Raw genomic sequence first — 23,536 nt, forward strand, 5'->3', positions numbered from 1 at the left:
ATTATGCTAGTTTCATTGTTTGCTAATATTTCCATGGTAGTTTCGTTGGTTGCTCACGTTTCTGTGAAGAACAAAAAGTGATGAATGAACTCAGGCGAAGTGCTATTTTTTTTTAATTACCTCCAATCATTCATGACGTGACATTTTTATCAAATTTGAAAGCGTCTGATCACAGCATAGACAGCAACACATCAATTACATCATTTCTTTGGCTGTAGAAGTACAGTTGTTGCCTAATAAAGTGATGTCTAGGGAATTGGTTCCGTCAGTCGTCATCATCATCATCGTCATCATCATCATCATCATGATCATCATCATTATCATCATCAACATCATCATCGTCATCATCATCATCATCATCAGCAGCAGCAGCAACAGCAAAAGCAGCAGCAGCAGCTTCATCTTCGTCTTCATCTTCATCATCTTCTGCAAAAGAAATGCACAATTTTTCATCCATAAATAACCAAGATAACCCAAATTAGTTGACGTGAGACATTGGAGTGTGTCTTCGGGGACTGCTGTGTATTTGAATAAAATCTATTTGTATGTGCTGTTGATGGTCTACATCAGACATGGGCAGACGATGGCCTCCGGCCTAACCCCGATCATATGAAGATGTCATGTGATCGAGATTCTACCATTCTGACTACATGGGGGTAGCCACAGCTGTGGTTAAGCATACTTTTTTTTTTTTTTTTTACATAGAATGTGTTTGTTTTTTAAAATAGTCTACTAAGACCTATGCTTCCGCAAGATGTCGGCGCGTACACACCGCGAAGCCCAGCGTCTCTTCCAGATTAGTAGTTTTGTAGTTATTTAGTTCATATCGGGTCAGTGTTTAACATCTTACACTCGACCAGAGCTTTTGGATATTGGATTTTCTCTAACTACGAGAATTCAATTTATTAATACTGAATCTTATATCGGGGAAATTCATTTATCCCGTTCGGGTCCGGAACCAATCAACCAAACGAGGAACAACAGTATAATCGACTACTAGTCGACTATGAACAAAATTAGAGAGCCCTAGCAGCAAGCTTTCTAAGACCAAGACCAAGATATTTACGGGTGTTTTTTGCCGTGTGTTTTTGTGTTTCGTCGTGGTGTTTGTCGCTATTTTTGCGCATGTTTGCTTGATTGTGAAACACGTGGAGGAGTGGCCTTCCCATACTCTTGGTATTCAGTGTTTTAAAGTCCATAGTTCATATTGTGCATCCCGCATCCTTTATTCCTGTACGTTCTGGGTGTCTTATTCAGTAGAAACTTGTACAATTCTATTCCACTTTTTGAGGTGGTCATTTTAAACCTCCAGATGTTTAACTCCTGAAAAAAGGGACCCAGGCACATAAACCTTTACAGCTAAAATAAGACAAATGATTCCAGGTGGACTGTTCCAATTCTAGGTGTTAAATTGTATATATACTAGGATCCTCTGATCGATTGGCCACAATCAGTATTTCCGTGAAAAATCCCGTCACGAGGTCTCACTCATCACTCTTCGAAAAAGTGACTGTCAACTGCAGAAGCACTACAAGTCATAAAACTTGGCACAAACTCCAATACGGGTGTGTGAAGCTGCGGGCTGAAACAGGCCCGACTGCATTGCTTGCTTCTATTTCCCGTTGTGCTCCTAATGAAAGAAAAAGTGTAAAGTGGTGTGCTATTGCTAAAGCGGTGTCCTATCACAGTCCCCGTTGCCACGGTGGAAAAAAAACTGAAGTAAAAACATGCTGAGAACAATGGACTCGCGATGTCCCTCGAGCTTCACAGGAGCAATTATTTAGCACAAGAAGCTCTACCACAGATTTACAAGGAAGTCAGACAGACAGTTGCTAAGACTGATGCACTTGACAGGTTGGTGTTCCCGGCACAACATCTTTAAAGGAATGTGGACATGCTTATGTCTTTTAAAAATGTTTACCTAAAAAAAATAATACCGCTAAAAGTATTTTTGAGTTGCAGCTGACTTATATTTTGCTTTTTCTATATTTATTTCAAAAAGAGAATTTTATTTTAGCAGCTATTTTTCTAAAAGATCATTTTTATTTTAGGGCCTAGTGGTTAGCATGTTGGCCACACAGTCACAGTCTGGAGATCAGGAAGACCTGGGTTCGATTCTCCCTTGAGCATTTCTGTGTGGAGTTTGTATGTTCTCCCCGTGCGTGCGTGGGTTTTCTCCGGGTACTCCGGTTTCCTCCCACATTCCAAAAACAAAAACAAAGACTCTAAATTGTCCACAGGTATGAATGTGAGTGTGAATGGTTGTTTGTCTATATGTGCCCTGTGATTGGCTGGCGACCAGTCCAGGGTGTACCCCGCCTGTTGCTCGAAGTCAGCTGGGATAGGCTCCAGCATGCCCCCGCGACGCTAATGAGGAGAAGCGGCCTAGAAAATGGATTGATAGATGGATTATTTTTATTTTAATAAAACAACTTTGCATGCATGTTTGGCTTTGATTTTGTCTAAACTCATTTTATGGAAAAAAATATCGGGATATATATCGTATATTGATATTCCACCTAAATACATCGGGATATGAGTTTTGGTCCATATCGCCCAGCCCTGTGTAGTGTCTTGCCCTAACTAACGTCTTGGGCTGCGTCTTTTCTTCACAGTGCACAGCCGTGTCATGCCTGCCGTGTGGACCTTAACTGCCAGCACATGCCACAAAAACTATCCTGCGGGGGTCGCACCTTAAAAACCTTGAATTTAACACGGCGTTTGAGGAACACACGCACCCGTGTGTGCGCGAAAGTCAGAAGGCTAAGCAAATGACCCGAAAAATAACTGAATTCATCGGACGAGATGACCAGCCTTCTCCGTGGTGGAAGACGCCGGGTTCGCTGAGTGCTCTCTCGCTTAACTGAAAGCCCTGCTCGAGCTCCGCCAATGTACCCTCACATCCAAAGTCTCCTTAAGGAAGTTCTCTTGAAAAAGTACGTCAAATATGATGTGACGATACGGCGGGATTTTATGGTTCCTGCAGGGGTGCAGCTAGGAATGCTGGGTCCTGTGGGGAAAAAAAAATCACGTTGCCCCGCTGCCCCAGTCAAGGGACCTTGGAATTGTCCGGACTTTTCCCCTTTATATGGCACCCCAGGCCAATGGCACTCGTCATAAATAAATTGAAAAATGTATAATTAATCCACGTGATCGGTATTGGTGTCGGCCGATTTCAGTCCCGGATGACTGGTATCGGAATCGGCGGCATAAAACGCTGATCGGAGCATCCCTCATACAGTATATACAGTATATACATATGTGTATATAATGTACACCCTGTGAGAGTCTTTTGCAGCTCAATGATAAATCAAAGGAGCGAGCAAATGTCACGACAGATCTGACCGTTCTCCAGCAGGTCGCCAGAGGCCATCATGTCATCTTCCTCGAGCAGGTCATCTGGAAGAACCGTAGAAAAGTTTGGAACAAGCCACCGCATCATCTGAAGGCATTTATCCAACCTCAGTTGTGGAGCGTACCTTCATCGACGTCATCTGAGGTATCGGTGTGCACGGAGTAGAGTCCAGCCACCATGACGGCCAGGAGCAAGAAGACGACGTGAGCTCTCATGGTTCTTGTAGATAAGTTAAGCGTTAGATGTTTGTGTGCTCTTTTATAGCGCACTAACATGCTGGGCGTGCGTGTCTACAAACATCTCAACCATCCACCTTTGAAGTTCAAATCCATCCTCGTGATTCCGTCACGCCAACCCGAGGCCAGCACGCATCACTTTAAATGATATGTTTCATGCAAACAAGTTTCAAACAAGTTTTCCTTCTTCTCCTGAGACATTCCTGCCATAGTGTTCCTCCATGAGACCCAGCAGCAGAGACAGGTGACTCACCGTCTTCAATTGGCTTCTTGTGTTGCAAATCAGGTTAATGCAGTGCTTCTCAAATAGTGGGGGTGTGGGGGGGCGTTCATAAACTTAACCTTCACCTTGTTTACAGTTGTTGCTGTTGTTTGTACAGATAAATAAATAAGATTAGGTTCTCAATGGGATGTTTTGAAATGAACTTGTATGGCATCCCCATCAGCAGTGTAGTCCACCAACAGCGACTCACGCCCCACTTGGTCTCCTAAGTCCAGTTGTGGTCGGAGTTGGGTGATGAAGAACATAGTTCCAGGTAGTCGCTGGGGTTTGGAAGTAAGGAATGTGGCTTTTCAAAACAACATGCGTTCAGAAGAGTAATACATTTGCATCACAAAAATGCCTAATCGGAAAAATCATTCCTCACAAATCACTCGGCGTTATATTTGTTCCCGCCGTATCCAGGCGCACTGTCGCGTCTCCGAAGACGAAGACGCTCGCATCTACCGCCGCCACGGTACGCCGCGGCCGTCTTGTTTATGCGTGTGTTCGTTCCACTGCTAATCTGCTGCTAGCACTCAGCTAACAGCCAACTTAAGCCAGCTGGCGTCACACACACACACACGCTTCCCAGGCCCCAAGGCGCACACAAGTCACAGATACTGTATTACACTCCATATCACGTCTTTTCAAATGCCTTATATTTGTATTTTCATTCATTTAGCCATTTTTATGCTTGAAAATGCGTAATTGAGGGAATAAATGTCATGATTTGCACTCTGCTTAGTCTGCTGCTTTCTCGTTGCAGCTCTGCATATGCATATTTTTTTACTAATAATAGACCATATTCAACCACGAAACAGCAATCATTTATTCATTAAATAATTTTTTAAAAAACACAATAGAGTGAGGATGCGATGTTGGAATCGCGACGTAGCGAGGGGCAAATGTATCCCAAATTTGTTCGAAAGGGGTGGCGACACAACAAAACTTGCATGCCGGCCTAAAACATACCCACCCAACCTAATTTTCCCGTCTGCACCGAAAGATGACGCCATACAGCACCCGACACTCACCGAGACATTTGGTCGACAAAGTAAATACAAACGGAACAGCGCAAAATGGTGTGCGCTCACACAAAGAAATGCTGCAAACGCTTGGCAGACGGTACGAATTGCCTGTGAGAAAATCCATGTCACAAACGCCAATTCCACAACTTTAAAACAGTGAAAGATGACATATTTAATGAAATCTTGCATTATTAAGATACATTATGTATATGATTGATATATAATATTATTATGATACATTATCATTACATTAGTAGTTCATTTGCTCTCAAAATAATGTTGACAATAATATCATTTATGGGCAATAATTTTTGGGACAATGTATTGTCCAGCAAAATTTATCATCACAGGCCTTGCTCACATAGCTATGCTAGTGTTGCTAACATTTGTGTCCTCCTGTCCCACGCCTTAACATTACGGTGATGTGTGTGACACATTGTGTCTATTATGTTGGACAAGTGTGGGTCTGGTGTTTGGTGGTGTAGAACTGCACTTTATCATACAGACTACTCTTTTTGGTTATATCAATGTTAGCTAGAGTCTTTCGTTGTTGTTACCTTTTGCTATTAACGGTGGTTAACTTCATTTTACACTTGCATGACAGTAAAAGGATGCGCATCACTGAGATGTTCTGCATTATGCCATCGTCGTTACCGTTAAGATTACGGTTTTGTCCTCGTTGCATCCTAATATCATCAGTGTTTAACTTCCTTTTACACGTTTAAGACAGTCAAAAACATGAAAGTGTAAAGGTTTTGTGACAGCCACAGTTTGTCCCAGGAACACAGTAATTGTTTCCATGTCCGTGTAGCTCCCAAATCAGCCAATCACATTTATTATAAGAGTTTATTGGCTTTCCCCGATGGAAGAAAGTCTTGAACACAATCTACAAACCAAACAGTCAAAACTAATTTTTAAAAAACAAATGAAAAAACAGTGATTCTTTTATAACTTAAACCACATTGGCTGCGAGACACAAAGAGGAAGGCGAATGAGGCAATGTAGCTTGCTCATCTTTTACACGATGGCGAGTAAGGACATGATCTGTGAACTAATTGTCTTCTCTTGAGACCTTTTAAAACATGTTAAAGCTTTAGTCTACCACCCACATGTATACAAACACGACATAGTAGACTACAGTGGTCTTACCTTATTTTAAACGTTTCATTCTCCAATTTGTTTCTGGGTTCAGAGTAACGAAAGCTCTGGTAGTCTCACTACCTCCTGTTGTAAGTCAGCAGCGCCCTCTCGCGGCAGCTGCCTGGCCCTACATCACCTGGAGCACCTCACTATTGCTTCCGACTAGCTGCTATGGTCACAGGGAAATGCACATTAATACCATTTTAGCATAGATACATTGAAGTAATAATGTCAAGTCTAGGGCTATGAGGGACTCATGATTCATGATTTAAATGCACAAACACATAAACGGTGAGTAAAAAACAAACAAACAATCCAATACCGGTAAAATGCTAATTCATCTAATTAACATATTTAATGGTAAAAGCACTGCATTTGTTGCATTGAGATTAGCATAATATGGCTACAGTGTCCAAGCCAACAGTCTGAGGGCTAGTAGGCACATCTTTTTTTCCCCCCCAACACAAATACACTTTGACATCAAACATTTGTGTTTAAACCAGCATCTAACTAAAAGAGAGCTGCTTTAGAAGCAACACAGGAGACAAGACAATAAATGACGGTACATGCTGATGTTGATGTTGTCTACAGTTGTTTGTGTCTCCAGCTGAAGAACACACAAGCCAAACATCCGTTACTGCTTTTGTTCTTAACAAAATGTCAACTAAAGAGGTTTAAATGAACAAAAAAGCTTAGTTTGTGACTATTATTGTACATGGTGGACAATGACGGTTGTGTGAGGGCCCTATTGATAAACCAATCCATTATTATTATTATTATTATTATTATTATTATTATTATTATTATGTTATATCAAGAAGCAAGGCTGCTTTTGATGAAGGGTCCTTGCAAATGCGGGGTTAATATAAAACTGTGCCGTTGACAAATAGAATAGGAATCCGTCCAGACACTGGACATTTGGAGCTAAGCTTTGTTAGTGCGTGTGGACGCTACATTTAGGCGCCGGGGTCCAGTTAAAGTGATCAAGTGGTTCCTCAAGAGGATGGGTTAAATGCAGAGATGAATTTCACTGTGCATTGTTTATGTGATGAACAAAGTTCACTTCTTCTTCACACTGGAGCCATTCACGGAGACTTGACAAATAGTTAGGGATGCACGATATATTTTTTTCAAGCTGACACCAATAACATCCTGCTTCTCAATACCGATACCAATAACTGTTAACTTTTTATAGCTATTATTTTTTAAAATTTAGCTTTAACTGTAGTTTGTGCACACCTGTAGGTAAGAATGACTCAAACAAAGTTGGATTCGACAAAGTACCTGTAAATTTGTCTTCACCAAATATCATCACATCACTACTATAAACCAAACATAAAAGAAAAACAAGTACAAACTGCGGCTCCAAGGGGTTTACTATCTTTAACGATGGTAAAAGGGCTGGTCATCCAGTGCCATCATTACCGTGATGAAATCACACAGGTTAACCAACGGGTCGTCTTTGGCAAACTTTTTTTTGTACTTTTCAAGCACCATGGCAATAGGAACAAGCCTCGGGCACTGGTGTTTCAGGTGGCTGATCAGGTTTGATGTTTTTTTTCCCCTCATTGCAGAGCATTTGGCGCAACTAGCATGCAAATTGTCTTCCTCTGAAACAGTAATGTTTGTTTACAAGCAAGCTCGGGGGACGTTACGACAGGCCGTTTGCGAAACATCACAGGCCGGAGAAAAAAGGAGTGCTTGATTTGTTCACCAGCACAGTAATGAGTAATTTCACCTCATTGGATTTTTTTTTTTTTTTTTTTTTTTTTTTTTACAAATTATCGGTTATCCGAGCTTTTTTTGAATGTTATTGGACTTTTTGGTATGACGTCATAATTCCTCTTTTCGGATATTTATCGTACACCCCAACAAATGGTGTTGAGTCATGACGTAACAATCCCGACTGAAAATGAAGACGCTGATGACACCTTGTTACTTCCGGTCAAGAAACAACGACCACATTAGGGATTTTGATCTGTGGCCGGTAACCATTTGCGTACTAAGTGTGACACACTTAATGCCGAGTTAACATTTTCTCTGTGCCAATTGGATTTTTGCATGTAACCGCTTACATTGCTTTTAAAATGGAAGCTATTCCAGATTCTCGGTAGCGACCCACTCCACATGTAGCCCATTACGAAGGAATGGGAAGTAAAGTTAGTCATTAAAGCTGTTTACATGAAAGCTAAATCATTTTTGCAGCACCCGAGGTACCTACTGAACCGTGATGATGGCGTACCGCCTGCATTTTGCAAGCACACCTACTGTAAAACCCCCGTTGTGCAGTTTTATGTCGATGTCAGGTGGCGTCAAGGTGGTGTAGCCTCATCTCTGAATGGCTTGCATTGAAAAAGATCCAGTCTGTGTGCGATTTAGGATCACACGATCAGATTCACTGTGGGCTGTTGTGTTCTAACTGTCCAGAAAATGACAAGTGAGACAAAAACGTGACTCAGCAGCCGGGAAGGCAACACACTGGCTGACTGAATGGCCGACTAATTAAGAAGTGTGTGGGGACGCGCGTGGAAGTGCTCATTTAAATTGTCTACGGGAGGGAACGTTTATAAAATACTCACACATTGAGTACAGTCTGCGCCGGGACGCTCCAGATGGCCCTCGCCTTTGTGACATTATCTGTGTGATGCACCGCCATTGTCACTCTGACATGATTCATAGCGCTAAGAAGGAGACGCGACTGTGCAGGTGACAATGGCGGCATCATCACACTCAATGTTTATTAGGGCCATGAGCCGTTTTCAGTATTTTGGTGTCTTATTTCGTGACGTAAGTTGGCTAAAATATTACAAACAGCTTTCAGTCCAAACCATAATAACAATATAATAATAACGCTCCAATGAATGCCTCTGTTTAATTCACCGCAGAGGCATTAACAACTGTGGCTGGAGGCAACCTCCTATATATATTTTAATTAATCTACAAGATGGCAGGGCTATTAATGATGACTGAGCAGTCTGGTCCTATTGCCACATTGGTTCTGTTGCTGCTGTGCTGTGCAATATACGAATAGTTCATAAATGACCATGTAGTCAAAGAAAGCTACTGTTTCTTTTTCCTTTCCACTTTCTCATGCACTCTAAATCATTACTAAGTTCTGTACACATAATCTGTTTTAAAATTTCCCAAATAACAGCCTCTCTCCAATTGCTTCCAATTAACGCCCCGTCATCTTTGCAGTTGAGGTAAATAAACGCCCCGGCTATGACAGCATTTACGGTAATTCCGATCAATCTTTGATGCAGCTGTCGCCACACAGGATGTAGTACTCCAAATTGGCGGACTTCCATGCCAAATTAGGGTTAACGAGTGACTAGAATGACGGAGTGTGCTTGTGTATGCCTTCAAGCAAACTACTAACCATAACGTTGATGTCGTGTCTTTCTTTTACATACAAAGCTATCTTTCTTCAAAGAAGACCTGTACTGACGTTTGGGTCAGTCCTTAATCCGGTGTGGTGTCATCGTCTAGGATGGTTCCACCGAGATGGGAGGTCTTGTGTAGTTCACAAACTCCCAAAGCTGAGTTTTGGTCCAAAGAGACACCAGCAAGTTAGCTTCTGTTCTGGAAAGTTCCACAGTTGGGTGTCACATACTCAAGTGGGGGCAGTGGAACGCGCCAAAAGAATGGTCCTACGAGATCTGTCCGATGCCCGAAGGCCGCAGGTGTCCGCTGACAGCTCCCTCTGATTGGTGTTTGTAAAGGTCACATGGCATGAGTGGGAGGGGCTGCCCCTGCTCGCCCGCCACCACGGCCTCGTACGGTGGCGCCGCTTCCATTGGGAAGGAGATGGAAGCGATGTGCTGATGCTCCACTTGTCCCGCCGGGTGTTCTGACGAAGCGGAGCTGGCTGAGCTCTCTCCATTGCGTGACAGGGGATGGGAATTGGAGATGGTTGGTGGCCCCTCACCTTCTGAACGGCTCTCACAGGGGTCCCATAGCGAATATGGTGGTGGGTCATCTGTGGGTATGTAGATCTGAGTGGAGTGTGGGCCCACACATTCATCGTAGCTGTGGAGAAAAAAACATTCATTCAGGAAGTGTTACATTAGAGATGGGAAGATATTTACTTGACAGGTCAGTAAAATAAAGACCACGACTTTTCATAAATCCATAAAATACTACACTAGGTTCTCCGTATTCATTGACAGCTCCTCACACAGTTGGGGACCGTCAACTTCCGATCTGTATCAACGAGGGATACGGCGGGGGACAAACATAACGCCGAGCGTTTGATGAGGACTGATTTTTTCGAGGAAGCATTTTTGTGATGCAAATGTATTACTCTTTTGAACGCATATTATTTTGAGAAGACAAACTCTTTACTTAAATGAACCAGCAACTAAGCGGAACTACGTTCCTCGTCGCGGAAATTCGACCAGAACTGGGCTCGCGTGACCAAGTGGGGGGGGTAAGTCACCACTGATGTACTACACTGCTGATGAGGATGTCATCCAACTTCATGTCCAAAAACCCCAACTATCCCCCTAAGTGTGCTTGGAAGTCCCAGGAATTCAACTTAAATGATGTGGTGTCCTTAAATGATGTGGTGTCCTTGAACGCAACCCTCATGCTCATAATAGCTTCAAGTGTGATTCAAATGTTCTGCTACTATTAAAGAGACTAGTGTTAGCAAATACATTTTCAGATGTGTGGTATCTTCAATTTTCTGTTCATTTGGAGCTGTTAATGCGTACAAATATATAAAGCATAATCCTGTCCTGTTATGTATCTTTCTGTTCAGAAAGTACAGAAAAACATAAAAACATGGGCATATTTCATGGGTATATTTGAAAACTGTGATAATATAATAATAAATAAGAATAAAATCCTAAAAGCCTGAATAAGAAAAAAGCAACTTCATACTTTCACAAGAATAAAGTAATAGTATGAGGAAAAATTTCATTTTAGTAGCATGAAGTTGAAATAATAAAGAAAAATCATACAACAAAATAAAGTTTTAAATGTTTGGAAACTTAGGTGAGGTGCAAATTTATACCATAGGAATAAAGTCAAAATATTAGGAGAAGAAAATATACGAGAGGAGAGTGGAAATATTTGGAAAATTCTACAAAAAAAAAACAGCAGCAGAAATTTTACCAGAGTAAAGTAAAAATATTAAGAGAAAAAAATAAAGAAAACAGTTGTAATTTTATGAGAATAAACTTGTAAAATTAGGAAAAATATCATTTTAGTAACAATGTTGAAATAAAGAAAAAGTACGTTATTGTTTTCAAAGATATAAAGTTACAATTACAAGAAGAAAATTTACAAGACGAAAGCTGAAATGAAATATTTGGAAAATTTAAAAAAAACAGCAGAAATTGAAAAAACAGCCGTAATTTTATGGGAATAATGTCAAAATATTAAGAAAAAAAGTCATAATCGAATGAACAACAAAAGTTGAAATTTAACAAGAATGAACTCGTATTATTATGGAAAAAAACATCATTTTTAGTAGCATTTCACCTACATTACAAAGGCGAAATGCAGTTTTTTCTTGAGCTACATATACCTGTAGTTCTTAGCATATCTCTATGTGTTGGTTTGCATCCTTTCTTTTTCAGTATGTGGCCCTTGCTGGAAAAAGTTTGGACACCCCTGGATGAAAGCATTTTGTACACAGTGGTTCAAAACTCTTCTTCCTTGTATTTTGCAAACATCAACTGTTTGTATTGTTTCTTGAAATCGCTCATCCTGGTGCTTTGTTTGACTTCCTTACTCAATCCGTCTCATAATTTGATTCCACATACTGAAATGGTGTGGGTTTTTAGCGTTGTTCTCGCATATAAATGCTGTAAGTTTAGTTTTTTCTCCTCTCTTGTTGAAAGATGGCCACACAACCTAACCTTCATGATATGAATACTGACATTGCAAAAATGCAAAAGTGCTAACTGTCATTCATCAACAACTGATGTGTCTTTCTGGCATGCTCTCCTCCATGCATGGTTTTATCAGTGAAGCAGTTCAACGTAAACATAAGTGTTCCTTGACGTGCTAACAAAATAACACCCACACATGCATGCTGGTGTGCTACAATTCTTCGCAGTTTTGATTCACTTTGCCAAGAGAGATGTCGGTGAGGTGCAAATTGGCGACACAAGCGGGACTTGAGTGAGGGAGTAGAGGTGTTGTGGAGGTGCTGTGACACTTTAAATCCCAGTAGCATCTCTTTCCCCAGTCCTGCCTGTGTGGCTAGCTGGCCATCACAGTCCGCGTTGAAGGTGCTACGCTACACTTTCCCCTAACGTGCTCGCGCTTGCCAAGCGTGAATGGAAGATTTTGTCGGGGAGTCACACGTCTGCCTCTGTTTATCCGTCTGCCTGTGGGGTGTCGTTTCTTGCCACGCATTCTAAACAAGAATAGTTTGAGATGACAAACCTCCCCCAAGGCACAACAAGAAACAAATCCCTGGCCCTCACTGATGTCAGCATGTCGTGATTTGAACTGCAAGAAACAGGCTGGACACCAGCCAGGACAAGGACACAGTTTGTAGCTGGAGGCAGATGTTGTTTAATCACACAAGCCGAGATACAAAGTGGAAGCGTTCTTCAAGAGGCTGACAAATAGCGGCCCACGAAGACACAACGGTCGGCTTCTGACGACAACAACATCCACTTCCGGATTAGCTTCACCTAAAAAAAAAAAAGTGCATTCCAATGTGGGTTTTTTTTTTGACAGCGTGAAATTGGCCTTCAAACCAAAACGCTGTGAGGCTTGTCACAAGTTGTTTCCCTCCGCTTCATTCGTCAAGATACTGCTGGCCATGTGACATACTAGTCGACAATAGATCAAAACTGTTTCCTTCAGCCAAAATTATGCACATTTTTTTTGCCGTTTGAAGGTGCAGTATCGCTAAACATCACAATTCCAAACAACAACTGTAGTGTGTCTTTGTCTATTTTGTTTGCACATGCACATTCACTGTGAATGTTCTATTTGGTGGTATGAGGGATGCCCTCATCGCATTACTGGCCCAGGGCAACGGTGTACTGAATGTATCACATCTTCTTTCACAGCAAAGTATTTCTTTAGTAGCCCAAACGTAAATCTTTTCACATTCATTACTTTGTATTGTAGAGTATGTCATATTGCAGCAAGCATTTCATTCCGTCTTGTCACGGGACAATACTATAGAAAGCAGCTTGTATAGCAGTATAGATTTACTATGCACTGACTGAAATAGCTGGCAACACAAGTGATTACACCTCACAGGTCCAAACTGTGTCTTTGGTGTGAATATTTAGTGTGAGCACCATTGTTTTCTGGCATTCCCTTAAGCCTCTTGGTTGTTACTAGAATCCTCTTCCACTCCTCCATGATGACATCACCGGTGGAGCAGGTGGATGTCAGCCACCTTCCTTCCTTCCTTCCACTTGAGGATGCCCCACGGGTGCTCTATTGGGTTCTATTGGTGCATACTCGCACCACCCCTTCACCTTCATCTTCCTGAGCAAGACACTTGCCATTTTGGAGGGCTCCTTTATCATGTTTGAAAACTGCAACGCCACCCAATTTCTGCGTCACAATGTCACAGGACATGCTGGAATTCATCTTTCCCCTCGTTGAACCACAGCACCTTCGGTGCCAGCAGCACTCATGCACCATGCTGGACTGCTTGACTTGACAGAATCATCTCGATACTCACTTGTGTTGCCAGCTACAGTATTTAGACAATAATGGCTGTGTTCACTTCTTTTCAGTGGAAAGTAAATCTACACCGCTGTGGTGAAATGTGAAAAGTCAAACAAGTTTAGCAAGAAAGTGATCAGACACGCTGGTATCGATTGGCGTAGCCCGTGGCAAGCGCAACACGAGCCGCGTCACTTTGTTGGCAACACTGCGTGACACAGACATGTAGGATTGACCGCCACACAACGATCGTTTTTTGTGATCGGCTTTCAAAGGCGTTTATCGACATACGCAGATCACATGTTTTTTTTTAAGGAAATTGGCCGATATTGATAGGTGGCTGATCGATCGGAGCATCCCTAGATACAACTTTATAGCTACCGTCCGGCATATGGTGTGTGTGCGTGTCGCTGGCAGGCCCGAACTCGTCACCACTGTGAGAGCAATTTACCTGCTGTGTTAGCAAGCCATATAGGTACTGCGTTGTTGTTGTGTGTGTGTGTGTCTCAGCGTGAGGAAGTAGAGTCTCCACAGGTGAGCGTGTGTAATGTGTGTGTTGGAAATATAACGTTCTCAGTTGGTGAGCAGCTGATCTGGGTTTCTTTCAACCATCTGTGGCACACACACACACACACACACACACACACACACACACACTGCCGCATGGTCACATGACCTCAACTGCCTGCCTGAAAATATATAATTTGGATGTGTGTGTGCATGTGTGTGAGTTGGCGGCTGTTAGATTTCCATCCGGATCACGACACAACTTCGGTTTTCCTAGTACGTACTGTAGTTTGCTTTTAGTGGTGGTCCTCGCGTTACAGTGGTCCCAGTTCCCACAAACGCGCTCTCATAAATGAATTAAAACCCTAAATTTGGTCCATAATCACGAGACTTGCTTGAGAACTATTTGCGTGTGTGCCTCGTGTTGGGTGGAATAATACACTATAGTACACTGTAACACAGTACATGAACCTTCTCAGCTAAGAAGCACCGCGGCACGACAGCTTATTAGTTAACTTTTTACATGAATATGTCTCCTAAATGGCAGTGTGCCAAAGAAAAATAAGAGCCATCACCATGGAAGTGAAAATGAACATCATAAAAGGCTCAGAGGATAAACGCCCACCAACATCGGTCGCTCTTTTGGTCCCAACTGTTCGACCGTCGCCGCCATCATTAAGGATAATGATTATTGAATGCTAGTTCATGCTAGAGGGGTCATGGATTCTGTGCACTATTACAAGGGGATTTGGGAGGAGAAGAAGAGGTTATCTTTGCAGACTATCTTGTAAGAATGTAGAAACGCCTGCAAGACAACCACAAGAATAAAAGTAAGTGCGGGTAGTTGTGCTCTTTTTATTATTGCTTTGTTTCATTCTTGTATTTCATCTTTTTTTATGTGTGTTTTGTGTACAGTGTGAGTGGCGGAGGAGTTAATTTTGGTTAAATTTAGGTCTAACCTCCAACTTGCGCTAAAACTCAACCTACAGTACATCACAGTCTACGATGGAACTCGTTTGTAACCCGAGGACCACCTGTGTTTCACTTTCTTTTTCTTTGCTGCTTTATTTTTTCCTTTTTGTTTGTATTTTTTTGCCTTTTTTTCTTTCATTTTCTGTTTCTTTTTTGTTGTATGATTTTTGTTTCTTTTGGTTTCTATCATTTTCTTTAATCTCCTTTAGTTTTCTCCTGTTTCATTTGCTTTTCTCCCCGCTTCCATTATTTGCTTTTTTTTTCCCCTTGTTGCTTCTTTTACTTTCCTGTGCTTTTTAGTTTTCCTCTTTCAGTTTCTTTTCCCTTTTTTCCTTTCCATTAGCTGCTTTTTGCTCCCCTTTCACCACCTATCTTTTTCTTTGCTTTCCTTTCCTTCCATTATCCTTTCCTCTAGTATTTTATATCTATTCGATTTCTTCCTTTCCTTTATGTCCTTTCAATTTCCTCCTATGCATGCACATGCACACACACACACACACACACACACACACCGCAGGGGAAAGGGTGTGTTTGAATTATTAAAAGTTGCCAATTAAACCAGCTGACATTTACATCAAACACACCATGACGTCGGCCTTTTTACACACACACGCACACGTCCAAAGGGCAGCCGAGGAAGCATCACTTACTCATAAATGAATTAGCACAAAGGAGGTCAGTGGAGCTGCATGAGGAGGACACTGGTGTTTGATGGAAATGGCGTAAAGAGGAGTGGTCTACTTGCACCTTTTAAACTTAAACTCCATTTCTTTTGGTGCGCCTCTTCAATACAAATCAAACTTCTTTGATGCACAAAGAAACAACACAGACACTCACCGTGGAGGAGAGTCGGGGTACAAGTGGTTGACCTGTGACAGACTGAAAGAGTCAAAGTCCAAACCAGGAGGAAAATCTTCTAAGCAGGTCGACCTCAGTTCTCCTACAGAACCTCCAAAGGAGTAACCATCCGGACCTGCAAAGAAATAGGCACGTTTTATCAAGCACTCAGCAAAAAATCAGTCTGTCTTTGTCCACCAACCGTAGCTGGCTCGCAGGTGAGGGTTCCTCAGTCGACTGTCTTTGCGCAGGCTGCCCACGATGATGGTGACGCAGGAGAGGAAGAGCACCAGGCCTATAACGATCCCTGCCACCACCAGAGGAGACACCAGGAGAGACGCCTCCCCCCCTGACTCCCTCTCGCTCCTGCAGTCCGGGTACTCCCCATGGCTCTGGTTGGAGCTCACTGGTGGACCAAAAAGAAGGATATGTTTGAACTGAAGACAACAAGTCAACAAGATCCTCGGCGCTTGCATGTTCTCCACAAAGACCATTGGTTCTGTAGTTTTCACATAGTGTAGGGGTCACCAACACGGTGCCCGCAGGCACCAGGTCGCCCCTAAGGACCACATGAATCACCTGCTCGCCTGTTCTAAAAATAGCTCAAATAGCGCCACTTACCTGTGAGCTACATCTATTTTTTTGGTTGCTATTCTTGTTTGAATCACACTTACATGTAAACTGGAAATGACAATATAAAAAACACTTAAAAATTGTACAAAAGACTGTTTTAGTAGTGCCCATTCTCTTTTGTTCCTTTCAGTTAACGTCTGATTAAACGTCGCTCCCAATTACGACGCTAGATGGGCACCTGAATGCACCAGGGCAACAGCGCAGCTTTGGAAGTTGTTGTAACACCGACCTTGTTTTTGATGTCCAACTAACAGTGTGCGTCAAGAAACGTGAGTAACCTGGTTATTTCGTTATTTCTCATAGACGCTGTTGGCACCGTGTTGTGATATTGCATTGTACTGTACTGTATTGTGTTGTGTGCCAGCCGCCGAGCTAGTTGCTAACTGCTGAGCTAAGTTAGCCTCGTTAGCATTGCCACTAATTTCGGAAATGTCTGTCAGCTTTGTTTTGTACCAAATATGCCGAATTATATTGTTAGCATGGTATTTCAATGTGTTTAGTGTACTGCTGATAGATGAGATGCTATGTGGCTGTGCATTTGTGTATATGTTGCTATTTAATAGCTTCATTAGCATTGCAGTAGGCCAGGTCATTTTATTGGCTTTGTAAGTGCTTATGATCACTAGCATTGTATTTGTATATGGTAGTTCTTTTATAGAAACCACATACAGCTAGACTGTGTCGTGTGTTACTGCAAATAAATATTGCTGAAGAGGTAATACATAAATCTGGATTTGGACGTTCCCTTCTTTGGATTGCACTCACTTGGATAACATTTCTGTCTTGACCCAACATCCACAAGTGACTGCTGTGCAGTATATAACCCAATTACAGCCCTCATTACAAAAATGTTTAATATATGTGAACTCTCACCTAGTATAGTGCAAAGGTCAGTATTGTGCACATGACCTAAACATAGCGTTTGTGGAGATCCTACAAACATGGTGGAAACAAGCGAGCGGGCGCAGTGAAAATGAAATGACTGACCCCAAAAAGATGGCAGAAAAAAGAAAGAAAACACATACTTTTCACGATGAATAGGAGGTATCGTTTCTTTTTTTTAGAGTTTCATGATTTTCCACCAATCTTTCTCCAATTTTACACACGTGCTATCCATCTCATGAGGTTTAATAACAGCGCCACCGCGATGTGTATTTGTCAAAAACGTAATAGCAAGCAACACAGTAGGGGGTGCATGTCTTCCTAAATGTTTGGCCTTTTTCAGGAGTAGAATAGTTATCTTACACAAACGTGCACATCCTGCTACGTGGATAAAAAAATCAGACACACCAGACTGCATTTCCAGATTTGTGGGAACGGTTGAAAGATGTTGCCAAAAGACTGGACGCTTCCTTTCTTTTTTAATGTCCTGCAGGTGCGAAGCATCCCAATACTTTTGCCCATAGTGTGTACATGTTACTGTGCTGAAGTGAAAGCCGGGAAGAATCCACACTGTGAAGCTGCATGCCAAGCGTAGTCGTGTGAGCAGAGCGGTGCACTGGGATGTCACGTTACATAACAGCTTTATTCCTCTGCACACATCACACTGACTACTGCTTATTTTCCTTCCTCCTAGTGTCGCCATCTTTCCAAGCCTCCTTCCCCCAGGACTTACTCCACTTCAGCGTGTGACAGATAATTAGAGCTGCAGTTTACATACACACACACACAGGCTGTGTCCTTCTCAGTCGTTTAACGTCTCATTTGGGTTGCTTTACTCCTGCATGTCTGCTTGTCTGTTTTCATCTTTGCTCGCTGCCTATCAGTGGCTCTCTTTGCACTAATTCTAATATTTGTACAAGTACTACCTAGTTCAGCCTGCTTACATGTAATTTTAGCTGTCGTAGGATTTTAAAGTGTAAAAATTAGGGATGCTCCGATCAGGGTTTTATGCTGCCGATTCCGATCATCCAGGACTGAAATTGGCCGATACCGATCACATGGATTAATTATACATTTTTCAGTTTATTTATGATGGGTGCTACTGGCCACGGGTGCCGTATAAAGGGGAAAAGTCAGGACAATTCCACTGCCAGGATCCCTAAAAAATAGGTAATTGACTGATGCACACACTGTGAGCCTCGGAAACTCACCATACTTTGTTTGTTTGTTCTTCAAATTTAATGTGCTATTTTTAATTTTTAATGTGCTACCCCCACAAGCTAGTTTTTGTGGCATGTGTTGGTAGTTAAGTACCACACGGCAGACAGGATTGTTTTTGTTTTGGCACGCCTGCACACTGTAAAGGACAGTGGAAGCTTGTGGGAGGACGCTGCTCAAAACGTTAGTTAGGGCAAGACAATACATGCACAGAGGGATTGCTGTGGCTTGCAATGGCAGTAGCCACAGTTGATCGGCCTTTGTGTTGGGCATGGAAAGGCATTTATCAGCATATGCCGATCACGTGATTTTTCACGGAAATCGCCCGATACTGATCGGTGACCGATCGATCTGCGCATCCGTAGTAATCAAAATGTCCTGGGGTGTACCGCAGGGATCCGTACTGGGGCCACTTCTCTTCTAACTGTACATGCTACCTTTGGGACATGTCATCCACAGTCATAATATAAACTTTCCTTCTTATGCAGACGATCCCTGGCTATATATCTCCTTCAACCCTGATGATCTAGGTCAGGTCAGCTGACATTGACATTAAAAGCTGGATGGCCCAAAATCTTCTGCAGTTAAACATGAAAAAGACAGAAGTAATTATCATTGGTCCTGACAAAAAAAGTGCAAATATATCAACGCCACACTGACCCCCAATAATAGTTCGCACAAATGTAATAAATCTTGGAGCAATTTTTGACAGAAATCTTAATCTTGATTTGCATGTTAACAGTGTCGTTGGTTCCTGTTTTCTTCATCTCAGACAACTCCCTAAGATTAGAAGCATATTGGCCAGAAGGGGTTTAGAGATCGTCACACATGCTTTTATTTTCTCTCGACTTGACGATTGCAATGCTTTGTATACCTGCCTTAGCCAGTGCAGCATAAACAAACTTCAGCTAGTCCAAAATGCAGCAGCGAGACTCCTGCCCAGAATCAATAAGGGAGAGCACATCACTTCTATCTTAGCGTCCCTGCACTGGCTCCCAGTAAATTTTCAAATTTTACTTTAACTTTTAAGGTCCTCTTTGGTCTAGCTCCACCTTATTTATCAAACCTTCTCACCCTATATGAGCCTGACCGTAACCTTAGGTCCTCAGCCAAGGCCTTGCTGGTTGTCAATCAGTCCAGGCTGAGGACCAAAGGTGATCAATCAGGCTATCAATGTTAGAGCCCCGACTCTGTGGACCAACCTACCTGAGGAGGCCAGACAAGCCGACTCTGTGCCCGCTTTTAAGTCACGTTTCAAAACAAATTTTTACGGATTTGCTTTTAGTGGATTGCTCTAAAGTCCCTTTGTTGTTCTTATTTAACCACAGTTTTGCGCTTTATTTTTCTCATTTGAATGCTCTTGTTGTTTTTAACCTTGCCTTTGTCCGGTAAAGCACTTTGCAACTTTGTTTTGAAAATCGCTACATAAATAAAGTTTATTATTAAGTCCTTATCGAGTAGACATATCTCTATCACTTAAATGTGTATTGAAAGTGGTATGGCCTGGAGCCATCCCATAAAATTGTCAGTCTGAGAAAAAGCAAACATAAAATCTCCAAATCATCATGCAAAAGTGTGTCTACACTGGAGTATCAACAAAATAATTGGTTTGAATGCATTTAACTCTAAACTTGGTGCACAAATATGAGTCTGTCATCCTTGCACGTCTAGATTTCCTTGTGTGTTCTCTCAGAGTTGATGATGTTGAGGAGATGAAAACGTCAAATGAAAAGCAAATCATGTTAGCAGACAGACAGGAGAGGAGACGAGGATGCCTCGGAGCGCTTGTCTGGTGTCTTTCCGAGAACAGAGACGATTCTCCAAGACGAGATGACTCTCGACGACAGTTTGGTTTGTGGCGAGAGAACATTTCCCTCATCTCGGCAATGAGCGTGAAAGCAGACGACAGCAGACAACTCAATTACTGACGCTGAGACGAGGCGCGAGGAGAAAGTGATACCAAGCCCTGGGAAATGATATATGATATGATATGATTCAAATGATAAAAACAACACGACGGTCATATTACAGTGCTTGCCTTTACATTGACATCTTTAGAATTCAGAATAAGCTTTGTATGGGCATTATACAGTTTAAGGAAAACATTAGGTCAACAGTTGTTGGGGCAAATGAAAGCACAGCTTAGAGGCTGTTTACGCAACAGTTTGTCATGTAAAAACAAGGGCTGTCAAATGATTCAAAGTTTTTATCAGATTCACCACATTTTTCAAATTAATTGGTCATGATCAATCACCATTAGCAACTATGTGTGAAATATGCCCATTTGTACTGTATTTTAGTGAAAGAAAGATAAATGACAGGACTGGATTATATATATTTGCATGTATTAATACCTCCAAATGAACTGAGAATTTAAATCACACTAAACCATACCACACATATCGGAAAATCTATTTACCTAACACTAATTTCTTTAATAGTAGCAGAACATTTGAATCACACTTTAACCGTGTTATTATGAGCAATGGGGGTTGCGTTCAAAGACACTATGTCATATAAGTTGAATTCACATGTTTTGGGTGTATTTTCTTGGATTTCTGAGCAGGCATAAATGCAAATGGAAATTGTGCTTTCGCATTAAGAGTTACAAAGTGATAAAGATAATAAAAAATAAAATCACACTATAAATCGAAATTAACTCGATAATTTTGGCGGCCTCAATATATTGCCATGTTCATGTGTGTTTGTTTTCCTCGTGTCCCGCCTCCAAACAGACAGGAAGAGGGTTAACTCCGCGTGTTGGTTTCAGCACCTTGCCGCGTTTGTTCCATAGAACAATGACATGAACGCAGTGAGCCTTTTTGGTAGTCATACAGTCTCTTTGTCTCGGTGAGTGGAGGCGGGGCCGGCAGAATGTGTGTAACGTAGTAGAAATTAAATTATTAAACATTTTAATGTTGTATACTGTATATATATTTTTTTTCATTGTACTTGTTTTTTAAGTAATGTTAAAATTTTGCCTCATCTCGTTCTTATACCCAATGTCGTGTATCGTCTCGTTTCGTGAACTGAGTGTCTCGTGACACTCCTAGTAAAAATACTGACCGAGGCTGCAGTGTTTAATCTTTTTTTTTTTCTGGTGTGCTGGGAGCAGGGAGCTTTAGTGACAAGCTGTCAGAGTCACTTAGTTGCCTTTTTTCCACTACATGTCACCGCATCACACTCACACATGCACAGTTGTGACCAACCGGGGGATAAGCCTGCAATGTTTGGTAGTTAAAGGCATGCCGGACGACAATAACAAAGCAACATCACAGTGCCTGTTGCAAATGTTCATTGGTTCTCTTTTCATAATTGACACAATGAAGATGAAGGTGTTTTTGTAAAGTGCAGAACAACACATTGACATTTTTCAGCTTGACATTCTTCCTTTGTTCCATATGATTTTGCTTGGGCAGCTGCATTTTCAGGGGGTTTTATGTTAAATGTCCTACTTTTGTTTGTTTATAGAAGAAAGCACAATTCACCATGACTTATATGTAATGTTGAGCATCTTTTAAATACCTTTACACCTACAACCTTAGTACTTTGTCAAGCCTTAAACTAGGGATGTCCCGATCCTCATTTTTTGGCTTCCGATCTGATCTGATCCAATTTTTTTTATTTTTATAGACTTGCCGATACAAAACAAACAAACAAACATGAATTTGTGGAATTGAATATGGTTATGAAAATATCTCTACAAAGCATTAAAAATAATGCAACCAAAGTATTGCTGAATTTCCTTTTTTTGTTACACAACATGACCAACAATATTGTTTGGCTTTTGTAACAAACCTCTACTGTGCCCGGACTGCTGTGCCATTGTGGTGGAGCTACGTGGTGGCTGTGGCCACCCTTGGTCACTTGCCAGCCACCCCACTGGCCATCTAGACATTTCAGTTATCAACTTATTGCCACCCCTATGTGCATAATGGTCTCACCTTGGCCACCCCAATGAAAAAGTGCTTCTTTAACTGCTGCTTGTTTACACTTGGGACCGTCACTAAATTACTATTGAGCTGAAGACAGTTTGTTTAAAAAAAAAAAAAAAGTCATATATTCCAAACCACACACCAAATGGATCTATAAGCATGTCAGATGATTAGTCCTACCCTAAAAGTATTTTACATGGCCATTTTTTCCAATTTACGGGCACAGTGAGGGGAAAATACCGCTGTAGCTACGGAGCCGAATATCCAACGTGCAACGTGAAACTAACCTTACCACGGTACACCACGGACATGCCTGAATGGTGGTGTTGCGTTTTCTTCTTCTTGCGGGTGGTGGGAGTTGAGTAGCAACCAGCTTTGAGGCGCATTACCGCACCTCCCGTGTTGGAGTGTGGCTCAGAGTTACGAACGTGATATGGCAACCGGATCGGCCTGATCTCGTGGCGGAAGCCGATGTTATTATAACACTAATCCAGTGGAACCTTGGTTAGTTTCTTTAGTATTGAGTCGTACTTAGCGGATATTCACTTATAGTGGTCAGGGCTGGAACCAATTAATCACAATAAATGAGGGACGCCTGTGGTGTTACACCCATAATAATTCCTATTTTGACACACTAAGCCCTATAATAGACCTCATGCCTTTTTAAAATGCAAAATGTATAGGTGCTCACCCCTAATGAATGACAATGAAAGATGATTGATCGGCTAACAGATTAAACCATGCACATGACAATAAAACTCTCTTGAATCTTGAAAATCGGAGGCATGGTCTAGCCTTTTAGGCTGGTCATCAGGATACCGCGACAAATGCGCTCCTAAATCTATCGCTGTCTAAATCTCCCTCTAAAGTAGTGAGTGGCC

At 41.8% G+C, this 23,536-nt stretch overlaps 1 protein-coding gene across 1 annotated transcript in view; it reads right to left on the bottom strand.

The window, feature by feature from the left end:
* Nucleotides 1-95: 95 nt before the first annotated feature.
* bean1 (brain expressed, associated with NEDD4, 1) overlaps nucleotides 96-23,536 on the bottom strand; it is a 48,623-nt gene continuing 25,182 nt past the window's right edge. Inside the window, exons 3-8 of the mRNA XM_054799207.1 lie at nucleotides 16,190-16,393; nucleotides 15,988-16,123; nucleotides 6,031-10,050; nucleotides 3,480-4,134; nucleotides 3,346-3,399; nucleotides 96-426 (exon numbers count right to left, since the gene is read on the bottom strand). Coding sequence (XP_054655182.1) covers nucleotides 9,672-10,050; nucleotides 15,988-16,123; nucleotides 16,190-16,393 — 719 coding nt within the window. The 3' untranslated portion in view covers nucleotides 96-426; nucleotides 3,346-3,399; nucleotides 3,480-4,134; nucleotides 6,031-9,671. The remainder of the gene's footprint in view (nucleotides 427-3,345; nucleotides 3,400-3,479; nucleotides 4,135-6,030; nucleotides 10,051-15,987; nucleotides 16,124-16,189; nucleotides 16,394-23,536) is intronic.

This window comes from Dunckerocampus dactyliophorus, chromosome 14 (genome assembly GCF_027744805.1).
Source record: "Dunckerocampus dactyliophorus isolate RoL2022-P2 chromosome 14, RoL_Ddac_1.1, whole genome shotgun sequence".
Classification (NCBI taxonomy): domain Eukaryota; kingdom Metazoa; phylum Chordata; class Actinopteri; order Syngnathiformes; family Syngnathidae; genus Dunckerocampus; species Dunckerocampus dactyliophorus.